General features: G+C 48.9%; 1 protein-coding gene across 1 annotated transcript in view; it reads left to right on the forward strand.

The window, feature by feature from the left end:
- VPS35 (VPS35 retromer complex component) overlaps positions 1–27,457 on the forward strand; it is a 1,351,314-nt gene that overhangs the window by 355,722 nt on the left and 968,135 nt on the right. Inside the window, exon 5 of the mRNA XM_069607068.1 lies at positions 9,615–9,797. Within this exon, the coding sequence (XP_069463169.1) occupies positions 9,615–9,797 (183 nt within the window). The remainder of the gene's footprint in view (positions 1–9,614; positions 9,798–27,457) is intronic.

Raw genomic sequence — 27,457 nt, forward strand, 5'->3', positions numbered from 1 at the left:
ATTCCCGAGCAATGTCCATACTCTGTATCGATCCTGGGTTTCTCATATTTAGGTATTCGTATTAGCCCAACACTGGACCTCCAACTCAATTTTCAACTAGTGATAGGTTTGCAACAGAAGTTTCCCATTGGCAATCCCTATACCTGTCGCTGCTAGGCAAGGCTGCACTGTTCAAAATGATGACCCTCCCAAGACTTCTGTATGTTCTCCAGAACGCCCCACTTCCCATCCCCCACACTACCCTCGTAGCAATAGACTGTATCGTCCGAGGGCTGTTATGGGGAGGGAAGTAGCCTAGAATCGCTCTTAAGACATTACAGCGATTGGTGGGTGAGGGTGGCATTGGATTGCCATGCCTCTGCACCTATTATTTTGCTGCGCAAACAGGGGTGGTCAATGAATGGCTACATGGAAACCGGGCACTCCCACACAAAGGAGGGGAATTGGACAGTGCAGACTCACTCCTCTTCAGATACTGCATGACGTCAATGTCAGGTTGACAGGAGTGGCTAGGATGACATGGCACATTCGCCGGGTCTTGAGTGAGAACCAGCAGTACATTGGGTGGAAAGCGAGACCGACACTAGCTCAACCTTTGTGGCACAACAAACATCTTTCTGAAATCCGCAAAATGGGACAACTCACGAATTGGGAGCGACTAGGTATATCCACATTTGCGGACATGATACACAAGGGGCATCTTGTAGATTTTGAGACGCTGAAGGGGAAGTTCGGTTTACTACCTATGGATCGATAAAGACGCATGCAACTAACTCATGCCATAAAGGCCCAATTCCACTCTCTGAATGACATTCCCAACTTCTCTCCCCTAGAGACTAATATTCTCCGGGACCGCATTCCAGCCAACTTCAACTCCTTCGTATTCAACATATTCCACATCTTTGACATGTAATGTCCACAGCTGTGCACTTAGGAAACTTTTTCGGCAGAGGGCGTCCTGCGTCGATGACATCGGGTCGATGTCCCTCGAAGGCCTCCGTCGAGGGCGATGTCACCGGATGTTATAAATAGGACGCACGACACCCATAGCCTCAGTTCCGTTTTTTCATCAAACGTGTTTGCTTCGAGAACTCGGCGCGCCTTGTGTATTTCATTGTAAAGATGTCTTCTTCTTCGACCCCTCTGACTCCGTGGTCTGGCTTCAAGACTTGCCAGGACTGCAAGTTTAAAATGTCAATCACCGACCTGCATCGCATTTGTTTGTGGTGCTTGGGCGAGAGTCACGACACTGACGACTGTTCCAAATGCCAGTCGCTGACTGCCAAGGCCTTGCGGGAGCGTAAGGGGCAGCTTCACGTAGGTAGGGGTTCTAAACCCAGTAAGTCACGTAAATCTACGTCCAAGGGGGTGTCCACCGATGACTCGAGAGGCGATTCTCCGCGTCGGGAGGAGGCCCGGGGATCTCGGTCCCAGAGTGGTTCCTGCCATTAGTCTTCCTCGTCCCGGCATTCTCGGAATCGCCGTCACCGGTCGCCTTCACCGTCCTCCTCGGGGGAGGGGTGCAACGTGGAAAGTGGCATGCCCAACGAAGTCCTCGACTCTGGAGGAATGGGCTGCCTTTAGGGAGCAGATCTTGGAGATTTTTCAATCGCAGGGCACAGTTCTGGCTGTGCCTTCTGATGAAGCCGGCAAGGAACAGTGTCGTACCGTGGCTCACACGCCTTCGGGCTCAGGTCCTCGGCGCGACTCATCAGGAACTTTCGAGGTCCCGTTCGGACAAGGCTCAGGATGGTCGAAAGACGTGCTTCTAGGTCTCGGACCTCGTCGGCGTTGTGTCCGTCAGATACTGACGTGGAAGCTTTGCCTTCGTACCAGCCCTCAGCGCAGTCGGCACCGTTGATGCTGAAGCCATCAGCGCTCTCGGCGCTGAAGCCGTTGACGCTCTCGGCGTCGAAGTCTTCGGTGCCTTCAATGCTTTTTGGCCGGAATTTCCTGATGGAGATCCCTGATACTGTGGATCCTCTGAGGAAGGCTACGTCTAAGTCTGTGAGGGCTGTAGTGGACTCCAGACCCTCTTCTGTCCCGAGGCAGGGCTTTTACCTCCCTCTGGATTACATTTATGAGGAGGAAAGGTCTGACTTTTATATGGACCCTGTTGAGCCTGATGTGGCTCCAGTCTTTTCTGGAGACAGTCCCTTGGAGGAGTTGAGGCAAATTCTTGAAGATGCCAGTGGTTTGGACACTTCTCCGGAAGTGGAATTTGTCAGGCCTGAGCCTGGGGCTCATGCTGAGTCGTCATACAGGAGGCTCATGACTAGGGTCACGGAATATCTGGGCAGGTCCAGTCCTCCTGAAGATTTTGTACAAGATGATCTAACTGACATTTTAGATCAAATTCCGTCCTCTGACCCGGTGTTACCTTTTCATCTCACTTTACAGAAAAGGGTGGCGGCTGCTTGGCTTTCACCGGAATCTCTTCTGGCTGTTAACAAATCGTTGACAAAGAAGTACTGCTCTTCTGTTAACGACCCCAACTACTTATCCACTCACCCCACTCTCGAGAGTTTGGCGGTTCAGGCGGCTACGGCCACCTCGAGGCAGGCGGCGTGCCCTACCATCCCTCCTGAGAGGGATGACAAACGCTTCGACGGTTGGGCTCGCAAGGTATTTTCTGAGGGGAGTATGGCTTGAAATTGTTAAGAAAGGAAGAAGGCAATGAATATGGCAAGGGAAATGTGCACGGAATCGCACAGTGAACAACTTTGAATCTAACAACGTGCATACAATAGCCAAGACCCGTGTATACAAAAACCCAGGAGTGCAAATAGAGTGAAACAATAATACCAAAATGAAAAGGGATGTGGGGTAAGCACTTAGAACCTCCTTATGACTGAAAGGAAAGTCGGCAAACTCCTTACCCACTATGCTATTACAGATACTGACAGCGCTAAGCCCACGTAGAGGGCAAGCAAGGACAGGATCTGTGAGCTGACACTCTGGATGATACTGAATAAGGAACTTAGAAACAGTACTCATGAGGACCGGAAAGACCACTTGAATGTCAGTAAACCCACAAACCCAGTTGATCAAACAGGGACCCAGAAGGCTATAATAGCAATGGGTGGAGGATAACTAAATACATAAAACCCAAGTAAAGGGGCAAGTAGGAATTGTGATTATAGAATAGTGAGGAAAACAAAAGGCATTCACACAGGGACTAGTTACAACAGCCCCCCACACCTCATAATCAATGGGAAATAAATGCAGAGGTGCAATGGAAAACATGGAATGGATCCCAATAGAAAGTAAGGATCAGGAGCAGGGAAAATGATATCACAAAAGGAAACCTTTCCCACCCATCCAAGGAGAAAAGGCAGGAAGCTAAATCTATAAAGGGAAAGACTAATGCATCAAGTTTTTCAGTAGCAAAGGACAGCATCAAAGAAACTGAGAACACAGGCAAATTGGGCAGCATCAAAGGGTAAAGCACAGAGAAAGGCTGCCTGCAGACCGAGGAAGACAGAAAGGGAAATCCAGAAAGCAGAAATCAATTAAGCACATAAATCCGAAATCCAGGGCAGAGGAACAAGAAACAGGAACTAGGAACTAGGCACAAAAGCTAGGAACAAGGAACAAGGGACCAGTCACAACAGGAAGACTGCAACAATGACCAGTGCTGGACTGAAGCAAACTGAGGCTTTTAAAGCTGCTTAACGAGCACACCCCTCAGGTGTGCCGCCTGCTGCACCTGCAGCCACAGGTGTTGCCTATCCTCCACCCAACCTTGTCCTGCAAGGGAGGAGGTGAAGCAGTGAGCCAGGCATTCTGGGAAGCATAGTCATTTGATTAAAGTAGCATGTTGGCTGCCAAAAACCTGGAATGGATCCGGAAGGGAAGTAACTTGGAAAATAAGGTTGTAGCGCTCCCAATTCATCACAACACTGTAGCATAGGGTTCGGAGGAAATGTCCAGTAGGGAATAAACCCCAAAACATGCCCCCAAGTGGCCAGAACGGGAGCGAAGGGAGCGAGCCGTGACAGAAATCAGCCTTCTCCACATGTGCCTTAGCTGGGTTTTAACACACTCTGTGGAATGTTTCTCTTGCGGCTGAGCATATTCCCGAAGGGGAAGAAAGGAATGGGTTCCTTGCTCTCGTGCAGGATGACAAGGATGCCATGTGTCAATCCCTTCAGTCTGGTTTGGACACGGCCGAGAGTGTTAGCCGGTCCATGGCTGCGAGCACCGTTATACGCAGGTTTGCGTGATTGCGGAAGTCGATTTTGCTCCGGATGTGCAAGCCCGTCTTTTGAACATGCCCTTTGATGGCACCCATTTGTTTGGTAGCAAGGCTGACGAGAGCCTTGAGAGGTTGCAGGCCTCGAAAGCTGTGTCAAAATCTTTGAGCGCTGCAATGTCAACCTCTGCCTTTTCATCCTAGGAGACAGCAGTGGAGGGGAGGTTCTTTTCGTTACTACTCCTCCTTTGGCAGGACGAGAGGAGCCGCCAGTCAAAGGTGTCAACCTAAAAGTACCCATGGTGGTCTGGGGAAATAGAGGTGCCAAAGCCACTCGGGCAGCTGCCTCTTTGCCTTCAGGCACTGCCGCTCCTAAACAAGCATGAGGCATGTCCCATTGTTTGCCGGTTTGGAGGCAGACTGTCTCAACATCTCGAAGAATGGCGAGCCATTACTTCAGATGCGTGGGTTTTGGATACAATAGTCCACGGCTACTGCCTTCCCTTCCTAAAACGGCCTCACGACAATCCACCGGGGAATCTCTCTTTGAAACTTCCAGATCCACTCCTTCTGCAGGAAATCCTGACCCTGCTGGAGAAAGGCGCTATAGAACTGATGCCTGTAGCGGACAGGAACAAGGGATGGTATTCCCCATATTTTTTTGATTCCAAAGAAAGACTGGGGATTGAGACCCATCCGGGATTTGCGTTGGTTGAACAAACTTCTCGGGAAGGACAAGTTCAAGATGGTCACTATTTCTCAAGTCCTCCAGGCCCATCAACTTCCGGATTGGTTGGTGTCTCTGGACCTACAGGACGCTTACTTTCATGTGCCAATTCATCCCAAGCATAGAAAGTACCTGAGGTTTGCGGCTTGTGACTCGCACTTTCAGTTTCGGGTCCTGCCGTTCGGATTAACCTCCGCCCTGAGGGTCTTCACCAAGCTGATAGTGGTGGTGGCAGCGTATGTCAGGCGATGGGGGATTCACGTCTACCCCTACCTGGATGACTGGCTGATCCATGCGCGTACTCCCGAACAAGCATTGGATCACCTCTGCGTCACCTTCCGCTCCCTCCACGGCTGGGCTTCTCCCTCAATTTCAAGAAGTCGCATCTGACACCTTCCTAGCAGCTCCAGTACATCAGAGCTGTGTTGGACACGTCCTTGGGGGAAGTGCTCGCCTCCCAAGGTCAGGGCTCATCACATTGTGCAGATGGTGGACAAGTTTCAACGTGGCCAGATTCTCCTGGCTTACGAATTCTTAAGGCTGCTCGGCCTCATGGCATCCTGCATTTTTCTGGTGCCAGAGGCCAGACTGCAGATGAGATCTCTGCAATGGGTTCTCAAGATGCTGTGGCTGCAGTTCGCAGGCAATATCTTGGATCCTGTTCAGATTCCACTCTCGGTCTCACAGGATCTGCTGTGGTGGGCCAACGAGGAGAACCTGATGAAGGGGGAGCCATTTTGGTAACCATGGCCTTAGGTGACTGTAGTGATGGACGCTTCCCTCACAGGATGGGGAGCTCATGCCGAGGACTTGACCGCCAGCGGTCGTTGGTCTCCGTCTGAGTCCAAACTCCACCTGTTAGAGCTGAGGGCCATCAGGCTGGCCCTGAAGGCTGTTCTGCCGTTTGTACGGGGGAAGAGTGTCATGATAATGACAGACAACACAATGACCATGCATTACCTCAACAAAACGAGGGGTGGCGGGGTAGGGTCTCTCCCGTTGTGCAGAGAGCCAATGCAGCTCTGGTTCTCGGCAATCCAGCAGGAAATTTTGCTTTCGGCAGTTCATCTGACCGGAGAGGAAAATGCAGTGGCAGAACACTGTCTCTCACAAGTGGGAGTTGACTCAGGAAGTCCTTCTGGAGATCGTCCCCCTTTGGGGAACCCCACAAGTGGATTTATTCGCCACCAATGCCAACTGGAAGTGCGAGAGATTCTGCTCGAAGCAATTTCCTCCAAGAGGCGCCTTAGGAGACGCATTCGTAGTGGATTGGTCATTCCCACTGCTGTACGCGTTTCCTCTAGTCCCAGTCATTCCTCAAGTGCTAAGGAGGGTTTTGGAGGTGCAGATCCAACATGGTCCTCATTGCTCTGGATTGGGCCAGGAGAGTGTGGTACCTGGACCTTCTAGAAATGTCCATCTGCCCTCCACGCCGTCTTCCCTACTGAGAGGAACTGCTCTTGCGCGAGAGGGGGGGGGGGGTTCAGGTTCTCCATCCAGAGGTCAGGACTCTCAACCTTCACGCTTGGTATCTGAAAGGTTGAGGTATAAGGATTGGGACCTCCCGGATGACGTGATGGAGGTGTTGCTTTCGGCCTGGCGGCCATCAACAAAATCCCTTTACCGTTGGTATACGTTTTGTGACTGGTGCAGAGGACAAAATGTTGATCCTTTTCTGTGTTTCATTCCCATGGATTTGTCTTTTTTTGCTTTCTTTGGCCCACAAAGGCCTTCAAGTGGGTACCATTAAAGGTTACCAGGCGGCGCGGTCTATCTTCAAGCGGTCGTCTGAAGAAAGTACTTACTTTGAGATTCCTTTGATTTCTCAATTTCTTAAAGGACTCACTAATGTGTTCCCACCGTCTCCTTTCCAGGTGCCGGTATGGGATCTGAATTTGGGATTTGAAATTTCTCACGGGTGCTCCGTTTGAACCCTTGCACTCTTGTCCTTTGAGGTTCTTGTCCTTCAAGACGGTGTTCTTGTTTGCAGTGACTTCACTCACTTGCTGGCACTTTCATCTAAGCTGCCCTTTAATGTGTTCCACAAGGATCGGGTTGTACTGCGGGTAAGTTCTTCCTTTCTACCTAAGGTAATGTCGGAATTTCATTTGAGCTAGAAAGTGGTTCTTCTGTTGTTCTATCCTCCTCCTCATCCTGGTAAGGAAGAGAAGCGACTCCATCGGTTGGACCCTAGGAGAGCTCTGAGCTTTTATATTTCTAGGATGTCCAGGGTCAGAGTGGACGATCAACTCTTTGTGGGGTATGCTGGTCACCGATTGGGCCAAGCTGTTACAAAACAGACCTTGTCCAGGTGGATTATTCTCACCATTACCTAATGTTATCGGTTGGCAGGCAAGGACCCTCCTGAAGGGTTGCAAGCTCATTCCACTAGGGGCGTGGCTACCTCCACAGCCCTGCGGCTGGGAGTTCATATAAGAAATATTTGTGATGCAGCCACATGGACTTCTATCCACACCTTTGTTAAACATTACTCCCGGGATACCATCCATGGTCCAGATATGGCCTTCGGTAAGGCGGTGCTTTGTTCTGCCATCTAATTGGGTACTCTAAATTCTTTCCCTCCTCCATTTTCTGGTACTGCTTTGGGAGTCTGTCAAAGATGTGGAATACGTTGGCGGACACAATCCATTCGAAGAACAAGTTACATACCAACTGGTAACGTTCTTTCGACTGGATGTTCCTCCAACGTATTACACATCGCCCTCCCAGCCTGCCCTTCAGGTGAATTTCCTATGCGATTGCAGCTTACGTTTCCGCAAGACTATGTGCAGTCCAGCAAACATTGGTGTCCCACGTTATGGAGGAAAAAACATAAACTGAGGCTACGGGCGCCGTGCGTCCTAGGCCTTCGAGGGACATAGACCCGACGTCTTCGACGCAGGATGCCCTCTGCCAAAAAAGTTTCCGAAGTGCACAGCTGTGGACATTACATGTCAAAGATGTGGAATACGTTGGAGGAACATCCAGTCGAAAGAACGTTACCAGTTGGTAAGTAACGTGTTCTTCTAACAAAAACCTAATGCCTGCCCTATCTCTTGTATAAAAAGTGTAAAAAGGAGAAAGTGTATGCAAAAGGAAAAGTCAGTGTTCAAATTACAATGTGGCTGAACCAGCTCTCCTCCCCATGTTAGGCCTCATCCTTGTAGGCAGGATGGCACACTCTGACTCGGTTTACAACACAGTAGACGGTTCAAAACCGTGGATCGAGGCCCGCCTGGCCTTCCACGTTTAAAGTTCCTGTCTCTGATTAATGTTTTCACCAAAACGCTCGCAAAGGTTCCCCTCTGTCGGGCTCAGACCTTTTACCACACAGTTCTCGTAGGTCTCCTTCTGCCGGACTCAGACCTCTCACAATACAGTTCACACACATTTGCAAGGAGGGCTCCTTTTACCAAGCTTAATATACTTCCAGTCTCCTTCAATCAGGCTCGGACCACTTTTGGATGTCGAAGTCTTTTGAATGTGCATGGTTTTCGTTACTGACCACTGCAGGACCTCTTCAACTTAACGGTCACAATTTTACTTTCACTCTTGCTGTTTGTTCTCCCTTTAGCTTCAAGCAATGCACCTTTCACAGAGACTTTCGAATGGGTTACTTCTTTTCACCGGACCACTCCGTTACTTAGTATCTCTGATCTTGCAGCTGTATTTTACTTTAATGATCATTCACGGGTCTGCCTTTCTTTGCATCTCTTCCACATGCGTTCAGCCTTCATTTATGATATGATGTTGCTACTTCATTCACTTTAACACACGCCGATCTCTTAGGTTGCTTCCCAACTCACCCTCTGTGTACGATTCTTTTTTGTTTTGCATTTTCCGATTTCCGAGTCAAGGTTAGTACCACAGGCTTGACCTCGCCTCCCCAACTCTGCCGTTCACCCAGGAGGGTCGCTGGTGTCCTTGAAACACAATGCAATCTTCACATGTGGGATCTGGCCTTCTCCACATGTCTTTCGCAACCTGTCGGAGGCAACGACTTCGAGTAGGGATGCCTTGGGTTTTTTGGCCCGCTGCCCTCATCCCTCGGTCTGTTGCTCTGCTCCAGTAGGTGTGCCTTCGTCCCGGAAGTTCTGCTCGTTCTCGTGTTCCGCCTTGTTCAGAGTGTGTCTTTAGGTGTTGCCTTTTATTCGCGTGAGGAGAGCTAACTGGTATCAGGTGTATGCACTGAGGGTAAAGTGCCTGATTTTGCCTGACCCTATTAATGGGACATGTCCAGTATGATGAGAGAGAGTTAGTTTGATTACTCTGTCACCCTCTTCCTTGGCCTAGTTTTTGTGTACAAAGGGTGGGGGGGCTGGGACTTTGGAAAATCCTAAAAAATAGGATGGATAAACAAAATTGGGGGGAATACCCCGTCTCCCCATCGGTTATCTCACCCCCACTCCCGAAGACCAGTCACCCAGGTGATCCTCCCGCACTGGTCCACTCCCAGGAACTGGATCCAAAAGTGATGGCTGTGTCCTGGCCACCTGGATGACAAGTCCCTGAGGACTAGTGGGTGAGATACCCTTTGGTTTCTCACAATACCTCTAGCAGGCTTCTACAAATGAAAATCAAGAGCGTTTTAAACGTGGGTCGGGTTCTGGAGTGTTGTTAGTGAAATGAACATATGAAATTAACATGTGCAAGAGAGAAACCTGAATTTGTACTTTGATATTTTCTTCCTAGTTACTTGCTGATCACCGTGGGCGTGGTCTATGTCAAATCGTTTTCCCAGTCCAGGAAAGATATTTTGAAGGACTTGGTAGAAATGTGTCGTGGGGTCCAGCATCCTCTGAGAGGTCTCTTCCTCAGAAATTACCTGCTTCAGTGCACCCGGAATATTTTACCAGATGAAGGCGAGCAGACTGAGTAAGAAGACCTAATTTATTTTTATCACATCACATTGTAATATTGTCTACAACTTAATTGCAAAATGTTTTGCCTTTTACTAAAGATAAGTATGCACTGAAATCCTGTGACAGAATGCCATTTGCAAGGACAATCTTGAGTTTTTAAAATTTGTGCTGTCAAAATGATTGTGCTTTTTCTTTTACAGAAAGTGTGCTATGTTAAACTGACCTCAGTCTCCCATGCTCCATGCTGAAAAGTCTAGTGAACATATGTACTTTGCTGGGCCTTGTCCACTGACATGCCAGCAGCTGCAATGTGATTTGGCTCTAGCGTAACATGTACTCTCATATGAGCACAGACAGCAGTTAGTGGTTGCTCCTGTAAAGATCATCTTGTACTGGGCTTTGTGGCTTAAAAGTGAACACACCAAGCCATACGGAGATCTGTTGGCCCATCTTTTCCTTTTACTATTGGGTGGATATGGTAAAGGAGAAAGCCTGATTTCGTGCTTAAAACAGTCTGCTGGATCTAAAATAATTCCAGCAGCCATGGGCTGCCTTTTCACTGGCACCCATGTTTAATCCACCTTTAATCGCACATCCTCATTCGCCTGGTGGCAGCGTTTTCACTAAGTAAAATAAGATGGCTTTATCTTGTTATAGTGCAGTTTGAGGAAAGACAGTAAAAACATGCTATATGCATGTTTTTGTATTGTGAATTCAACAGACGGCAGATGGTTTGCAGAGGAAGCCCTTTTTTCTTTACTGGGAAGCTGACCCATTTCCCTGGAGAACAGGACATACCTCCTGGATGAGTAAAGAGTTGGGAGCTTCAGATTATCTCTCTAAAGCATAATAGGGAAGTCGTGGCAGGCATTTAATTACTGAAGTCTCTTTGATCTGAGGATAATGGGGAGGGCAGTTGGGAGAGGACCTACAGACCGCAGAAGGGGAGCGCCATCTTGAATATGCTGCAGCCCTACTTCTTTCCTGAAATAGTCCCTCCCCCAACTTCCTGCAGCTAAAGCTCTCTGGGAGCCGACCACCTACAAAAGAACCCTCGTCACATCAGCAATGAGACTTCCTTACAGAAGGCTTACACTGGATAAATCTGCTGTTGCAAAGTGGCTTTATAAGGAGATAAAACCCATACTTAATTAAATTATCTTTATATTCCTCTTTGAGACCATCTTAAAGAATCACCTTTGAGTAACTTTAGGATTTCACTTCACACTTTCGCGATAAATGCTGCCCAAAGTCCATCCGTTGAGTGAAGACAATGAGTTTGCAACCGCTAAAGAGGAACATTGGAAGGGAAGAGCTGGAGGAAAGCATGAGTTCTGCTGAACACTAGTACCCAGGATTCTGTCTGGTGAATTGGCAGCCCTACATGTCCCCATCACCTTTTCTGGCTGGAAGGGGCAGAAGATGGTCTTGCCTTTTCTCAGGGATCCAGTGAAAGGCCCCACAACACCCCAAGGATATAAAAGAAGCTCCCTTGCGCTCTCTCCACAATTTTGAACAACTTCAAGCACTCCAAACTCCTTCAAGCTGCTGCAAAGACCCGATGGAGCTGCCTTTGACACACACTTCGAGCTACTTTGAGCACCTTGGAGCTGCACTGACCTGAACATTGTCTGCCTATCTCAAGCTTCTTTGAACTGTTGCTACTAGTCAAGCTGCACCGTTTTGTTACATCCATTTAACAAGCTTGCGGCTGAAGCCTAATCTGCACCTTTTCCGCTCATTGAGACCCTGTCGATTTTTTAGATACATCGGCCTGAACATCGCATGCCTCTTGGGTTTCTTCCGGCCTGAAGCAGTTAATCTGCAACATGTCCCGTCGAGCCAGCTTGCCAACTCAGACTAGACTTGTCTCTCCAAAACGCGTTCCGAAGCCCAGCTAGACACTGCTGAGATCCTGAAAGATGAGAAGGTATACATTGATGGCTATCTCCCCTTGGCCTTGTTATACGGGTTATATTGACATTTAAGACCAGATCTTAGGCCTTAGATGTGTTGACCTTGTTTGCCAACTTTTTACTTGCATTCCCACTGTTCTTCAGTACCCAGAGTAGCTTTTTTCCCAAAGTCGCATTCTCTGTGTATGTCACTACCAGGGGTAGGTTATTCGTTTTTTAATGGTTTGTCTTTTTATTTTATTTAAGGTCTTATTTTTAAAGAACCATTGGACAGTTTGTTACTGTACTACTGTTTGCATACTTCCACAATGTCTCACAACCTCCTGGAGAGTATAGTGTGCCCCTGCCCATGGTACCTAAGGAGGAGTAGTAGGCCTACTATTAGGCTGTGCATGTTTAACCTTTACGATGGAGGTCACTGCTGTCCTATAAGTAATGTAGGGCTGAGTAGCAGCTTAAAAGCCACTGCTCATTCCTATATTGCTGCATGGCAGTAGTCTGTTCTCACAAGTCAATTTCACTGACCATACTGCCAGGCTTTCCATTTAGCACTAACACAATGAAATGATGTAAGTACTGGTGCACCATTCTAACAAGGCTGTAACATTTGCTTTGGTCCTTTTAAATGAGTATATGAACAAGATACACTAAAATGTCCCTTCTTATTTGCATTGAGCCTGCCTTCTCTTGATGTGTGTGCACTGAAGTTAGTGTTACATTTTTGTAATTTTTTTTTTTTATTGACTTACAAATATCAATTGCAGACCTTTTAATTTTAGCTATTGATTGGCACCTAAGCACCACCTACAAGCCCCTACTATTGCATTGGAGTACAGTTAGGCGGGAGAGAACATATAAAATGGAGGGGGGGGGGGCACAGTTTGCTGGTGTCTCACTGTATTCGGATACACAGCTGAGGCACAATAGTGGACCAATTTGCAATCAAGGCGAAAAGCAGAGCCGGTATAAAGAACTAGGTACCAGAAAGGCAGAGAGAAGAAGGAAAGAGAAAAAACTGTAGGCTGGGGCTGTAGACTGAATCTACACAAGATGTTACATAGAAGGCTCACATGGATGATGGTAGAGAGGAAATCGTGGGATACGAATAAGAAAGGGTATTTTAGGCTGACGCTTCAATAAAAAAAAAAAAAATAAATAAAAAAAATAAAAAAAGAAAGGGTATCAGAGGCTAGGAGGGAAGTAGGCAAGGAAAGCTGCAAACCAACTTGGAAACCTAGCAATCTAGCAATACCATGAAACACAAAGTATTAGTCACAGATAAGCAGTAGGAACCCGACAACTCATAAAAACCATGGTTCAGGAAACTTTGTGCCCTAGCCTGAGACCAGACAAGAGGTTGCTGTAAACTCTGTGAATAACTGTTTTAGGAAACGAAGGACAATAGGTACTTGCACTATGGGCGGAGGTCTACTATTACAACAAGACACAAATAAAGGAAAGCTGGTACACTACAGGTTTCTGCTAATTTAGCAATTACGTGCATTTGGGGAACAGAAGGAAATAACAGCAAGGCAGGTTTGTCCAGTCATATTCACCTACTCAGAAAAATACAGACCTATTGGCTTTTCCTAGGCATGACATTGATGTTTTACTTTCTACTCTCTGCGCAGAGTCTTGATACTAATCTGCCTAGCCAAAGCTATGCAGTAGTATTTCAAGTCTTACCGTAGCGTTCATGTCCATCAATGTTTAGTCAACATCCTAAAAACGTACTTGAACTCCATAAAGTGATGAATCTATTCATCCATTTTTCTTATTTTCAATTCATATTGTATTAGATAAGCTACAAAAAACCTCTTTGACTCTCTACATTAATTTGTTGCAGAAGCAATCCTTTTTTCCGAAAATTACATTTGACACAGCATTATGTTAATTTTAATGGTCTGAAGCAGTCCGGTTCCTGTAATTCTGGGAGCTAAAGTTATATGAACAATTCCAATTGCACACTTTCCTATCACTTAATTGCTTTTGTAGGCAGAATGTCAATCTAACATTTCTGTGTATTCAGAATAAATCCTAGGGGAAAATGATACTGCACGAGGAACAGAAATTGTGACGGGATGTCCTTGTACCAGGGAGTTTGTTTTCTTTACTATAACAGTGCAGTAGCTGTGACTGTTGGTAGGCATGGTAGGAGACCCGCTGCTACTGGATCTTAAGCTACACTATATAATATGATACGGGCTAGTGCTTTATCACTGTGTAACTGAGCCAACACACTGTGAGCAAAACCCTTTGTGCTAATCGCAAAACAGAGCAATGGCCTTGCTATAATCCAGCAAACCTAGTGCTGCAGCCATTGCAAGTGCTTGCTTAATGGTGACAAAAGCATCTTCTGCTTCCTGAGACCATGTCAGGGGATTGGGGGTCGAATCATGCATGAGGTGCTGAAAGGACTTAACTGTCTATACATATCCCAGCACCCATTGCTTACAGAAATGTACCATCCCGAGGAATCCCCTTGTTTGCTTCTTGGCCTGGTTCAAACAACTGGGGTGCTCCTCTCCCTCTTTCCCGTAACCGCCCTCACCCTCCCAGAGCGGGCAGAACCCTCCCCATCCCTGGGGAGGTTGTCAGCTTTGTATCTGTAATGCCATAAGCTTAGCTTCAGTAGTTTTCCTTTTGTCTCTCGACCTTCTCATGAAAGTGCGGTGCAGCCAATTCCCTGCCGACTCTTGCACACTCCATCATCCCTGACTGCCTATCGGCACCTCCAACGATCTCTGCCTCAGCGCTTGTAAAACTAAGATCCTTCCCATCGCGACCCCTGCTCCCTACTCCTTCCCTTCACTCTGGCCTTCCTCTTTGGGCTCTCCCCCTATGCCCTCTTCTGAAGCCAGAAACTTTGGAGTCATCTTCGACTCCTCTCTCTCGTTCATCCCTCACATTCAGGCCATTGCCAAGAAGTCCCACTTTCAGCTCTTCCTTCTCCCTTTTATCACTTTACCCCAGAGGCTCAATGTATCAGGATTAATCAGGTGAGTACAAAGGCAGCGAATATGGCAAGGGAAATGTGCACAAATTCGCACAGTGAATAACCTTGAATCAAACAACGTGCACACAAGAACCACGACTCATATATACTAAAACCCAGGAGTGCAGATAGAGTGAAACAAAAATACCAATATATGAAAAGGGATGTGGGGTAAGCATTTAGAACCTCCTTATGACTGAAAGGAAAGTTGGCAAACTCCTTACCCACTATGCTATTACAGATAATGACAGCGCTAAGCGCACGTAGAGGGCAAGCAAGGACAGGATCTGTGTGCTGACACTCTGGATGATACTGAATAAGGAACTTAAAAACAGTACTCACGAGAACCGGAAAGACCACTTGAATGTCAGTAAACCCACGAACCCAGTTGATCAAACAGGGACCCAGAAGGCTATAACAGCAATGGGTGGAGAATAACTAAATACCTAAGACCTAAGTCAAGGAGCAAGTAGGAATTGTGATTAAAGAAATAGTGAGGAAAACAAAAGGCATTCACACAGGGACTAGTTAACAACAGCACCCCCCACCTAGATAATCAAATGGGAAATAAATGCAGAAGTGCAACGGAAAACATGGAATGGATCCCAATAGAAAGTAAGGATCAGGAGCAGGGAAAATGATATCACAAAAGGAAACCTTTCCCACCCATCCAAGGAGAAAAGGCAGGAAGCTAAATCTAAAAAGGGAAAGACTAATGCATCAAGTTTTTCAGTAGCAAAGGACAGCATCAAAGAAACAGAAACACAGGCAAATTGGGCTGCATCAAAGGGTAAAGCACAGAGAAAGGCTGCCTGCAGACAGAGGAAGACAGAAAGGGAAATCCAGAAAGCAGAAATCAATTAAGCACATGAATCCGAAATCCAGGGCGGAGGAACAAGGAACAGGAACTAGGAACTAGGCACAAAAGCTAGGAACAAGGGACCAGTCACAACAGGAACACTGCAACGATGACCAGCGCTGGACTGAAGCAAACTGAGGCTTTTAAAGCTGCTTAACGAGCACACCCCTCAGGTGTGCCACCTGCTGTACCTGCAGCCACAGGTGTTGCCTATCCTCCACCCAACCTTGTCCTGCAAGGGAGGAGGTGAAGCAGTGAGCCAGGCATTCTGGGAAGCAGTCATTTGATCAAAGTAGCATGCTGGCTGCCAAAAACCTGGAATGGATCCGGAAGGGAAGTAACTTGGAAAATAAGGTTTTAGCGCTCCCAATTCATCACAGCACTGTAGCATTAGGTTCGGAGGAAATGTCCAGTAGGGAATAAACCCCAAAACATGCCCCCAAGTGGCGGGAGCGAAGGGAGCGAGTCGTGACACAATGTGACCCTAGCCCTGGTTCTCTCTAGGCTTGACTATTGTAATAGCCTCCTCCTGAATCTTCCATCGTCCACTCTACGACCCCTGCAGCTAATCCAGAATAGGGCAGAAAGGCTTTTTCTTGGCCTTAAACACAGGGACCGCATCTCTCCTGCACTAAAAAGTTTTCACTGGCTCCCGGTTGCTGCACAAATTAAATTATAATCCCTCTGCATTAGCCACAAGGCTGTCTGGACCCACAGACCACATTATCTTCAACTTTACTTTACCAAATATTCTTCCTCTAGACCACTACGTTCCTCTGGCACCAACTCTGAGTGTAAAGCATTTTGCTAAACAGAGGGTAGGGGGCCGTTCACTCCCTTCAGCTGGCTCGCTCCTGTGGAACAGCCTCCCTCTCCCTCTGCGCCTTGAGCAGGATCTTCTTAAATTCCAGAATCTTTTTAAGGCCTTGCTCTTTACCTCCTCCTTCCCTTTTCTCTCCTCTGCTAATCCCACAGTTGCTGCGATTGGTGTCATGCGCCCATATGCATCCTCAGGGTCCTGACCCCCCACACCCAATCGGCCCAGCTCATGTCTTTCCACTGCACTTGAAGTTTCATAATCCGCCCTGGAGGTTCGCACTTAGACCTCTTGCGGCTCTGGCCCGTGTAACACTCAACATTCCCAGCACTTTATCTGTGGCTCACCCTTGAGCTCAGACTCCCCTCTCTGCCCTCTTCCTTGCAGCACTTGCACATTCTGAATACTCACAAGGCATAGTTTGTTCGTCCTCTTTTCCTTCCCCCCACTGCTCTTAAATATTGTTTTAATGTATCTTATTGTATTACTGCATTAAATATTGTGTTTTTAATGTATTTCAACCATGCCTGCTCCCTCCCCCGCTTTGAAACAGTATTTTCTTATTGTATTCGCACCTAACAAGCAAACAATAAATAAATAAATCCCCTAAACCCTTTCCTTCCCATCCTATCAACGCTGTCTTAATTCTTTGAGAGACTTTGAGTTACAATCCCATAACAAATTCGACCACAACATCTTCAGGCGCTATAAGCGCGGCCTCCACCATCCCAGAATACTGTTCAAAGTACAGTTTTAAACCTTTGAGAGATGCCGCCTGATTTTCTCCCTTGGCTTACTTACATACATTTATCTTAGACCAATCCATCTTTTGAGGACCAATTTGGATAATAGTTTGCGCCATTCTGTCAGTGAATGCTTTCAAATCCTAGCAGTAGCAGGTTCTTCGTCTGGCTAATTGGCCTACACAGCGGTCTCATTGTCCTCTCATATCGGGGAGCATCAATGCGCTGTTTTTACTCTGCGGTGACCAACCGCTTTTATTATTTCCTATTCAAATAAACAGTCCTATAGGCTGGGTACTTCTCCAGCATGGGGTCTGGCATGGATTCACATGCTCATGAATATTCCCCGTCGTCAGGCTGGGAATCCTCGGTAAAGAAAAAATCAGTTTCAGGTTCGTTTCTGAACTGTCTTTCTCCTAATAACCAATCACTGGTCTCTGGGGTCATACTGCCCCCAGCCAATGACTGCCCTCTACCTAAGCCCCCCTCTGGCAGCCATCTTCAGATTTTTAGCGCTCGTTCAAGTTTTGGGAGTCCTCGTGGTATAGCTCTCAAGCTTTTACTGCGTTTTACAAATTTTTCAAAGAGGTGAATCTCATTTTTTCGGTCAATCGAGCCTCAAGCTCCACCGTTTCTACTTCGGATCAACAGGGACCTGTTTCGGAATTTTCTACACTCCTCAAGGGCGAGGTTTCGTCGAGTTTAACTTCTTGGAGGATTCCAGAAGAACTTTGACGCCTACCCTGCGTGGAGATGGCCCAGGACAAAGGAAACACGACGCCCGGATCCAAGCTGTTCAGGAGCTGCCCTGGATGCGAATTGCAGAATGTCTTAAAGGAGGATGAGCATTCCAGATGTGTCTACTGCCTTCACGAAGATAAAACGCACGTGGCAAAGGACTGTGCGTTTTGCAAGAACATGTCGGAATGGACCATGAGGGATCGGCATGTCTGGCTCACCAACTGGCTGGAAGGGAAGAGCCCAGCGGTAGGTGAGAAGATGATGTCCGAGCGGTCTTCTAAGACCTTTGAGGGCGCTCCGGCAATAGTGGCCCAACATAAGACAAAGCACTGTGAGTCCGCGGGCACCGGGAGAGCCGATCGGTCGGGCTGCTCGGCTGCCAGGCAGGGCGCACTTTCACCGACGCCATCAACCACGAGCCAACGCTCTGGCTCGGGGAAGAGGAAATCGGAGAACCCGGGTAAGCTTCGGGAGAAGCTCCGTTTATCCCGACGGAGACAGCCGAAGGGAAGCGAGGCGGTGACCCTCCCCCCAAGGTTAAGGCCTCAAGTGTTCCCAAAGTCGTGAAGGCCCTGATTCACCCGGCTAAGGCCTCTATCAAGGGAGTCGCGGCAGCCCTGGCGAAGCCTGTGGAGGCTACCCCCTTGGAGGCGACCTCGGGCCCAGAGTTTCCCTGCCACCGCGGAGGGAATCCTCTTTTCAGCCCATCGATAAGATCCCTGTGAAAGCCCCGGTGGAAAAAGAGGGGGTGGCCCGGTGGCCATCACGGACACTGATACAGCCTCTGAGGAGGAGCTGGCTGGAGTCGTGAAGATCCTGAACAAGAAGTTCGAGGAAGTCTGGTCCCACGGAAGGGATCCCAACTAGGCGGACGAGGAAAGCGACGGTGGTGTCGACGAGGAGCCTGTGGAGGCAGCGGATTCCACTCAATGGCTGTTGCTCCTGTCTCAGCCGGTACCTGGGCCACAAGACAACTCGGAAGCGATCTTGATGGCGATCCAGGCCTTGTGTACGGAGATAAAGACAAGGTTGCCCTTACCACCAACGGACGATCCAGCGGAGCCTGGACCATCGGGAAGCCCTCAAAGTAAGCGGAGGAGAGTTCACCCGCCCAGCCAGCCAGCCTTCACGGCCTTCTCAACCTTCATCGCACTCTCCTGATCCGAGGGATGACACGGAGACGGCCACGAAAGGGACGGATGACGACAATGGTGACAACGGGATGGGCCTACCATCACCACCACCTCCTGGGGCCTCCCCACCCGACGAAATTGGCTCCTTCCACGCCATGATCGCCAGGGCATCCGAGCTGTTCCAGCTTTGCCCCGAGGAACAGAAGAAGGAAGGTTTCCTCGATCAACGGCGTGAGGCCAAGAGGAAGAAAGTCCTCTCGATTCCCTTACTCTACAACATCTGGGACGAGGGGCTGTCGCTTCTGAAGAACCCATCCAAGACCCCCGCCACCTGAGCACCCTGGTAGGAGGACGGCTGGCGAACTTCGTCAGCGTGTGGGAGTCCATCTCCACCGACTGATTGGTGCTGGATGTCCTGGCCCGCGGACACACTCTAGAGTTTCTAAAGAAGGGCCCCCGCGTTCCACCCGTGGCCAGGAAGGAAAACCACGTCCCTCAACTGCTGCTGGAAGTAAGGGCGATGCTGAAGAAAGGAGCCATCAAGCTCGTCCCAAAGAGGCTCCGGAGTGTACTCACGATACTTCCTCGTAAGAAAGAAGACCGGCGGCTGGAGACCCATCCTGGACCTTTGTCGTCTAAACAAGTACCTCAAGTCCCAGAAGTTCCGCATGGTCACCCTCCAGCACGTGCTGGGGCAGCTGGAGGAAGGCGACTTCCTTTCGTCTCTTGAATTGGAGGATGCCTACTTTCACATCCCCATTCTAACAGGACATTGAAAGTTCCTGAGGTTCGTAGTCCAGGGCGACATTATCAGTGCAAGACCCTTCCCTTCGGATTGAAGTCGGCGCCCAGGGTAATTCACCAAGTGCCTAGCACCAGTGGTGGCGCGGCTGCACCTGCAGGGATCCACGTTTACCCCTACCTGGACGATTGGCTCATCCGAGCAAATAGAAGAGAACTCGCCGTCGGGCACACTGCGAAGACCGTCCAACTGCTCACGGAGCTGGGATTCTCGATCAACTTTGCGAAATCCCACTTAGTGCCATCGCAAGTCGCCCTGTTCCTGGGAGCCAGGCTCGACACAGTGGCGCGATTGGCCTCTCCGTCAGAGGAAAGGACGAAGGCCATCCTGGGCAAGGTGCAATGGCTGTCGACCATGGACGTGGCCAGGGTGAGGTTTATCAAGTGCCTGCTTGGCATGATGTCCTCGTGCATCTACCTCGTGCGCCTGTGCAGGTTGCAGATGCGTCCACTACCAAGAGTTCCTCGAGGCCCGTTAGATGCAGGCGAGGGGCAGCTTCGAAGACAAGATCTCACTCAACGAGACCTTCCGCCAAGCGATCCGGTGGTGGGTCTCCCGTGCACATCTGGCAGCGGGTCAGACCCGGGCACATCGGGAGACGATGACTGCGGACGCCTCACTGGAGGGATGGGGGGTGCACACCGGAGATCTCCACGCAATAGGCCTTTGGCTCCCGGAGGAGAGGTCACTACACATCAATGTCCTGGAGCTCTGAGCCGTGTTCTGGGCCCTCCGGTCATTCCTCCCGTCCCTCAAGGGCAAGGTGGTAAGGATCTTCACCGACAACACCACCACAATGTTCTACATCCGGAAGCAGGGAGGCACCAGATCCCCAGCCCTATCCAAGGAAGCCCAGGATCTGTGGCACTAGGACGTCGGCCAAGGGATGTTTCTGGTACCCTTCCATCTGGCAGGAATAAAGAACACCATTGCCGACTCGCTCAGCAGGGAGCTGCGCTCGTGCCACGAGTGGGAACTGCGCCAGGATCAAGTGGATCTACTTTTCCAACCATGGGGCAATCCCCAGATCGACCTATTCGCGACTGCCGAGAACACCAAGTGCTGGAGATTCGCCAGCAGGTTTTCCCAGCCGGGGAGCATGGGCAATGCCTTCTCATTCCCCTGGGACGGCCTGTTCCTGTATGCGTTCCCACCGTTGCCGTTGCTGCTGCGACTTATCAACCAACTCACAGTTCTGGTGCAGGATGATCCTCGTCGCACCGGCGTGGCCGAGGCGGATCTGGTTCCCGGACCTTCTGGACATGTCGACGACGCCCCCCCCAGTCAAACTGCCGATGGATGCGGACCTCCTCGCCAGAGAAGGAGGCGCCATCCTCCACCACGACCCGGGGTCGCTGAACTTGCAGGCCTTGCTCCTGCAGCACTAGAGTTTGGAGGGTACGATATCCCGGCGGACTGCATGGAGGTGCTTGCAAAGGCCAGGGCGTCCTCAACTCTCAAGTGCTATGGACACAAATGGAAGAGGTTCTCTGTCTGGTGCCGTGCACAGAAGATTAACCCTCTGCAGATTACGGCCCCTCAAGTGCTGCCGTACTTAATGTTGCTGGCCAGGGCGGGGCTAGCTCATGCCTCCATCAAGATACATCTGGCTGCGATTTCCCGCTACACCAGGACGCCGGGGCGATCATCTCTGTGGTCTCATCGAGTTTATGAAGGGACTGTTCCGATCATTCCCGCCGGTGAAGGCTCCGGCCCCGGCGTGGCAGCTCAACGTGGGGCTGGGCAGGCTCATGGGGCCGCCATTCAAGCCTCTGCATTCGGCACCATTGAAGTTCCTATCGTGGAAGACAGCGTTTCTTGTGGCCATCAACTCTGCACGACGAGTGGGAGAGATCCAGGTCCTCTCCTGCAGACCGCCCTACCTGACATTCCACGAGACAAGGGTGGTGCTAAGGATGCACCCCTCCTTCATGCCCAAGGTGCCATCGGACTTCCATCTCAACGGGTCCTTGGTGTTACCTGTTTTCTTCCCGATGCCTTTGTTGCCGGCTGAGAGGACTTTGCACTCGCTGGATGTGGCTAGAGCGCTGCAGTTCTTCGTGGACCGCACGAAGAGTTTTCGGAAGACATCACAGCTGTTTGTGAACTTTGGGACTGTGAACCAAGGGAAGGCCCTCTCGAAGGCTTCCATTTGCAGATGGCTTTCCGGCTGCATCATGCACGGTCACCGGTAGGCAAACCGACCGTTGCCTGGCCATCCGAGAGCCCATTCGACCAGAGCGATCGCTGCTACCACTGCGTTCTTGTCTGGTGTGCCCCTGCTGGACATCTGCAGGGCTGCTACGTGGAGGTCGACACACAGCTTCACGAGATTCTACTGCGTCGACCGGGATTCCAGGGAGGAGTCCAGAGTCGGCCAGGCAGTTCTGTGCAACCTGTTCGCCTGAAGGTGGGTCTGGTGAGGGGGTAAGATATGCTTAATGTTGAGTTGTATGTATATGCTTAATGTTGAGCCTTGCCACCTCCCGTGGTTGTGCATGTGTGTACTGCTATGTATTCTTGTATTCATGAGCATGAGCATGTGAATCCATGCCAGACCCCATGCTGGAGAAGGAACAAGTTACTTACCTGTAACTGTTGTTCTCCAGCATAGGTCTGGCATGGATTCACATGCGAACCCTCCCTCCTTCCCCTCTGCGGCTCTTCTCTTGGTCCTACTGCCACTTTACGTGCTACCAAATCTGAAGATGGCTGCCAGAGGAGGGGCTTAGGTAGAGGGCAGTCATTGGCTGGGGGCATTATGATTGTTAGGCAGAAACCTGTGCAGTTCCCTTAGGGACCACTGCAAAAGATTTAAGACTACAGGTGTTGGCAGTAAACCCACTTGGTAGCAGTCTGTACCACCCAGATTTACCTGGTAGCTGTGGTTGAGCAGTCAGACCTCCCTCAAGAGAGTTAGGCAGTATGCAAAGTATACTCAATAGGCACTCAGATACAATAATACAAGCAAACACTGACCAGAGCTTTGGTATCAAAGTATATAATTATTTATTTAAAAACACACAGTTGAAACACTCCAGCACTCTTATTGTAAAATATTCTAAACACAGTTACTATTATGATATATACACCCCTTTTTCCCTATTAGAAAATCACAGTAAAACACCACTTATTTTCATACAGAGGTGAGCGCTTAACTAGATTGCACTCTAATAAGTTTGTGAAAAAGGGAGGGAAAAAGACAGAATAGGAAGAGGCACACCACTCTACGATTCCAGAACACTGTTAGCAAGGCAGAGAGCAAAAAGTCACTGGTGAGTCAAAGTCCAAAGGCTGGGCCCACTCTTAGAGAGAGCAGAGCACAAATGCGCCCAAGATCACACAGTTACACTAGGCTTAGAAAGTCTTGCAGAGGGTTCAGGAAAGCGTTGGGAGAGACTTAGAAAAGTTTAGCCAAGGTGTCCCAGGCTAACGCAGGTTCGAAAGCCGGGGGCTAAATCTACCCCGTACAGTCGGTTGCAGGGGAAGCCAGGCGGGACACGGTACCTTAAGTGGGAAGGATCCTCCAGCGGTGGCAGTTGTTCCTGGTAGTGGGTGCAAGTTGCGTCGTCGTCCAGGGGAAGAGAAGATCTCGACTTGGAGGAAAGATGAAGGTCATTGCACTACCAGGGCAGAAACCAGTTTTCCGGTTAAACGTGGTACCGTTGTCTCGCGGTCGTGGTAAAACGTGGTATCCCGGTTGCCGGGGTGCTTGGCACGGGCAAGGCGGCCACGAGATACGTCGGGGAAAGCGAAAAAACGGTGAAACTGGTTATCCCCACCAGTCAAAGGAAGAAGACTCTCCGGCGGGAGATCTCCTCTGTCGTTGGGAAAAGTGGTGAGGCAGTCCAGCAGGGCTCCACCGGTGGTGGTGTCGTGGCAGGTCGGCTCAGCTTCTCCCTCGTCGGATTCTTAGGTCCTGTGGCGACTTTTGAAGTTCCAGTCCCCAAAGCCCTGCTTTTATGCAGCAAACCCCCATTCACTTAGCCTATCTGTCACTCAAACATGGTAAGTGGTGAGTCGGCCGGCTCACCACTTGGGCCAATCAGGACGGAGTGGGAATTGAGTTGCCTAGGCAACTCAGTCCAGGGTGCCTAAATTCCCCTCCACCCCTCCTAAGTACCCCAGACACAGTGGCACCACTTTGGAGGGCTTCTATGGAGAAGCCCGCCAAAAAGTGGAACAAAGGGCTCAACGGTTTCCAGTCATTTGGTCGACTACAAACTGGTCGACTGCAATTTGGTCGACGTCATTTGGTCGAAAACCAAATGGTCGAATTTTTTTTTTTTTATTTATATATGTGTTTTGTGGGTTTTCGTGTTAAAAAAAAAAAAAGAAAGAAAAAAAAGGGGGTTGGGGGGGGACCCCCCCAAAAAAAAAAAAAAAATTCGACCATTTGGTTTTCGACCAAATTGATTCGACCAGTTGTCCAGTCGACCAATTGATTTCGACCAAATGACTGGCAACCGGGCTCGACTTGGGTTGGAGTCACAGAAGAGAACACAAACGCCATTTTAGAATCAAGTTTTGGCAAAAAATACCAACCGGAGAATTAATATTAATTAAATAAACCGGCGGTATGTTCGAGGCTACCGTAAATAATTAAATAAAGATAGTAGCCTAAAACAATGGGAAATCCCATAGGAAAATATTCGCGGTTGAATATAAAAAGTAGTATCCACTGCCACCAGCCAAAACTCGATCAGGGGGGACGGAGACGTGCCCCCTCGACTAACAGACCCCGGGGCAATTGAATTGCCCCAGCCAGTACGTCCACAATATGATGGTTTGTATTGGTTCTGTACAGAATTTAAGACTAGTAAAGTCAATGGTGACTTTACATGCCCTGGGAGACAGTAGTCAGTCCCAGGGTATGGAGTCTATACTGGGGGGTCACTATGACACCCCTGTGTCACTGCACTGAGGGTGCTGTGTAACACACATCACAAAAACACATGAAGTCCTATGGAGTAAAAGACCCCATAGCCCATTAAACACATCTAGATTCAAAGAAACACACTCAAATCATGCCCAAGAGTGAGGGTAAAAGAGTCTCACTCTTGGCAGGAGAAAAAAATAAACCCCAAAAATCCAGCAAAGCTGCTGGGGGACTCACTAGGTTAGGAAATTCAGCCTTAACAGAGAATTCTCCCTAACAATGACCCAGAGACCAGTGATTGGTTATTAGGAGAAAGACAGTTCAGAAACAAAACTGAAACTGATTTTTTCTTTACTGAGGATTCCCAGCCTGACGATGGGGAATATTCATGAGCATGTGAATCCATGCCAGACCCATGCTGGAGAACAACAGTTACAGGAATGTAACTTGTTCCTTTTCCCTCCTGTATCCTTGGTAGATCACAACAGGTTCCAGACTTAAGGTTTTAGTTTTCAGATTTCAAAGACAAATAATGTACCCCCACCCTGTTTCAGACAACACAATACAATACAAAACATAACATAACAATACATTGACACAATTAACTGTGTTCACTAACCCATGATTTTTCAATCTGCTCTTTCTTCCGTACCTGCTCTGTCCGCCCTCCTTGAGTCTCTGGGCGCTCTGGCCAGCTCTCACTACCGATGAAATCATCTCCCCTGGGCCGACGGGGATCATCAGGAATGTGTCCTTGTACCTGGTCACAGAGCATCGGGAATCTGACGTCTTACAGCACCAATCTTGTGGGGAAAATGACAACTCACGATTCTGGTGGATTGGTTAAAAGCAGTGACGGGACAGTCCCAACAGCAACACAAGACTTCAGTACAAGTGTCGGCCCCCTTCCCTCAGTGCCCCGTTCTCTTATACCCAACGGAACACATGCTTTCCAATAGCAATAGGGGGGGTCCCAACAGGCCAGGTCGCGTACTGAACTCAACTTGCTAGCAGAGAACAAAGCCTCATTATAAAAGCCTTTGCCACCATTGTTAGGCAGAATCCAGTGCAGTTCCAGATTAGGACTACAGGTGAGAGCAATAAATCCCCTTTGGTATCCGTCTGTACCACAAAGATTTAGTTGGTAGCTGTGGCTGAGCAGTCAGACTTATCTCAAGAGGGAGATGAGCAGTATTCAGGGTTTACACAATAGGCCCACTAGGCTATGGAACAAGGAAACACTGACCAAAGCTTTGTATTTAAAAAGTATATATATATTTATTTTATACACTTCTAATAAAACACATGTATCACAGTCATCAAGCAAGTTAAGTCAAAGGAAAAATATACACACTCCCAAGTTGAATTGTAGACCAAGTGAACCAGAGTGAAAACTGAGCAAAACGGCACAGTGACAACTACACAGAAGAGATCCTCTAACAATTCCTCACAAGGGAGGGAAAGCACAACTTATATAGAGACAACTTCTTACACACCCTCACAACACTTCCCATCAGTTTGTGAACCAGATTCAGCAATGCAGTGCATCAGGATAAGCAATACTTAAATGAAAACTGAGCAAAACGGCATTTCACAAGGTTTTAGAAAGGGGAAGAAAAGGGTAGTTGGAAGAAGTAGATGCACCAACACAGTTCTCGGTGAGAATCAATCTAAAGAAAGCAGATCTAACAAATGTGACCAGAGTCAGTAGGCCTGTGCCAGAGTCAGTGGTACAGGGCAAGGGCCCAGGAGCAAAATGTTCTTGTAGCTGCAGTCAAGTCTTTGGTTAATGAATTTGAAAAGGTGGTTGCAGAAGTTGGAAAGACAATGTTAAGAGAGAGGGGGCGGCCGACCCAACAGGTAGGTAAAGGATTTAAAACACCTTTAGTGCTACCGCGAAGAAAGGGCGGCCTGGCGGAACAATATACCTTTAAATGAAGAAGTGGCTCCTGCGGTGGCGGTTGTTCCTGGTAGTTCCTGCCGTTCGTGTGATCCAGCAGAGGAAGAGAGGCTGTCGTCGTGGAGGAAGGTTCGAGTTACTGCACTACCCAGGGAAGAAACCAGCCGCGGTGCTTCCCGACGAATAAAAGGTACGCTCCTTTAAATGGCGGTCGGGGTGGACTGGTGCCTGGCTATCCGGCCTCCAGGTACAGGGTACGGGAGATTCGACCAAGGCAAGTCCGGGAATGCGATTGGCAAACTGGTTGGCCCCACCAGCTCAAGGGAAGAAGGCTCTTGCAGGTGAAGATCTTCTCTCGTCGTGTGGAGAAAAGTGGTGCGACGCTGCAGATGTCTTTGGCTTCCCTCCTCTTCGGGTTCTTAGTTCCAGTGGCGACGTCTTGCTCTTCCAGTCCTCAGGACCCTGCTTTTATGCAAAAAGATCCCCATTCATACAGCCTGGGGGTGCTGTGTAACACATGTGAATAAAGATGGTTCCTCTGGGGTTGAGAGGGATCCCATAGGCATTAAACACAAAAAATAGCCTAGAACACGCATAGCAAAAATGTCTAAGAGTGGGAAAAAGAGTCTCACTCTTAGCAGGTAAAAAGAAACCCTTCAAATCCAGCAACGCTGCTGGGGGACTCTATAGGTAAGGGAAATTAGCCATAAAATGAGAATTCTCCCTAACAACCATGAAAGCCACTTTAAATGTAATGCTGCAAAACTAATCTAGGACAGCTGAAACATACCTGATGCTTTAACGAGATACCAATTAGTCTTCAAAAATACCTTATGTTCGAGTTGGCTTAGTCATGATACCCCATGATTTTGGGAGCACTGGAAAACT

This window comes from Ambystoma mexicanum, chromosome 1p, assembly GCF_040938575.1.
Source record: "Ambystoma mexicanum isolate Mex_15411 chromosome 1p, UKY_AmexF1_1, whole genome shotgun sequence".
Classification (NCBI taxonomy): domain Eukaryota; kingdom Metazoa; phylum Chordata; class Amphibia; order Caudata; family Ambystomatidae; genus Ambystoma; species Ambystoma mexicanum.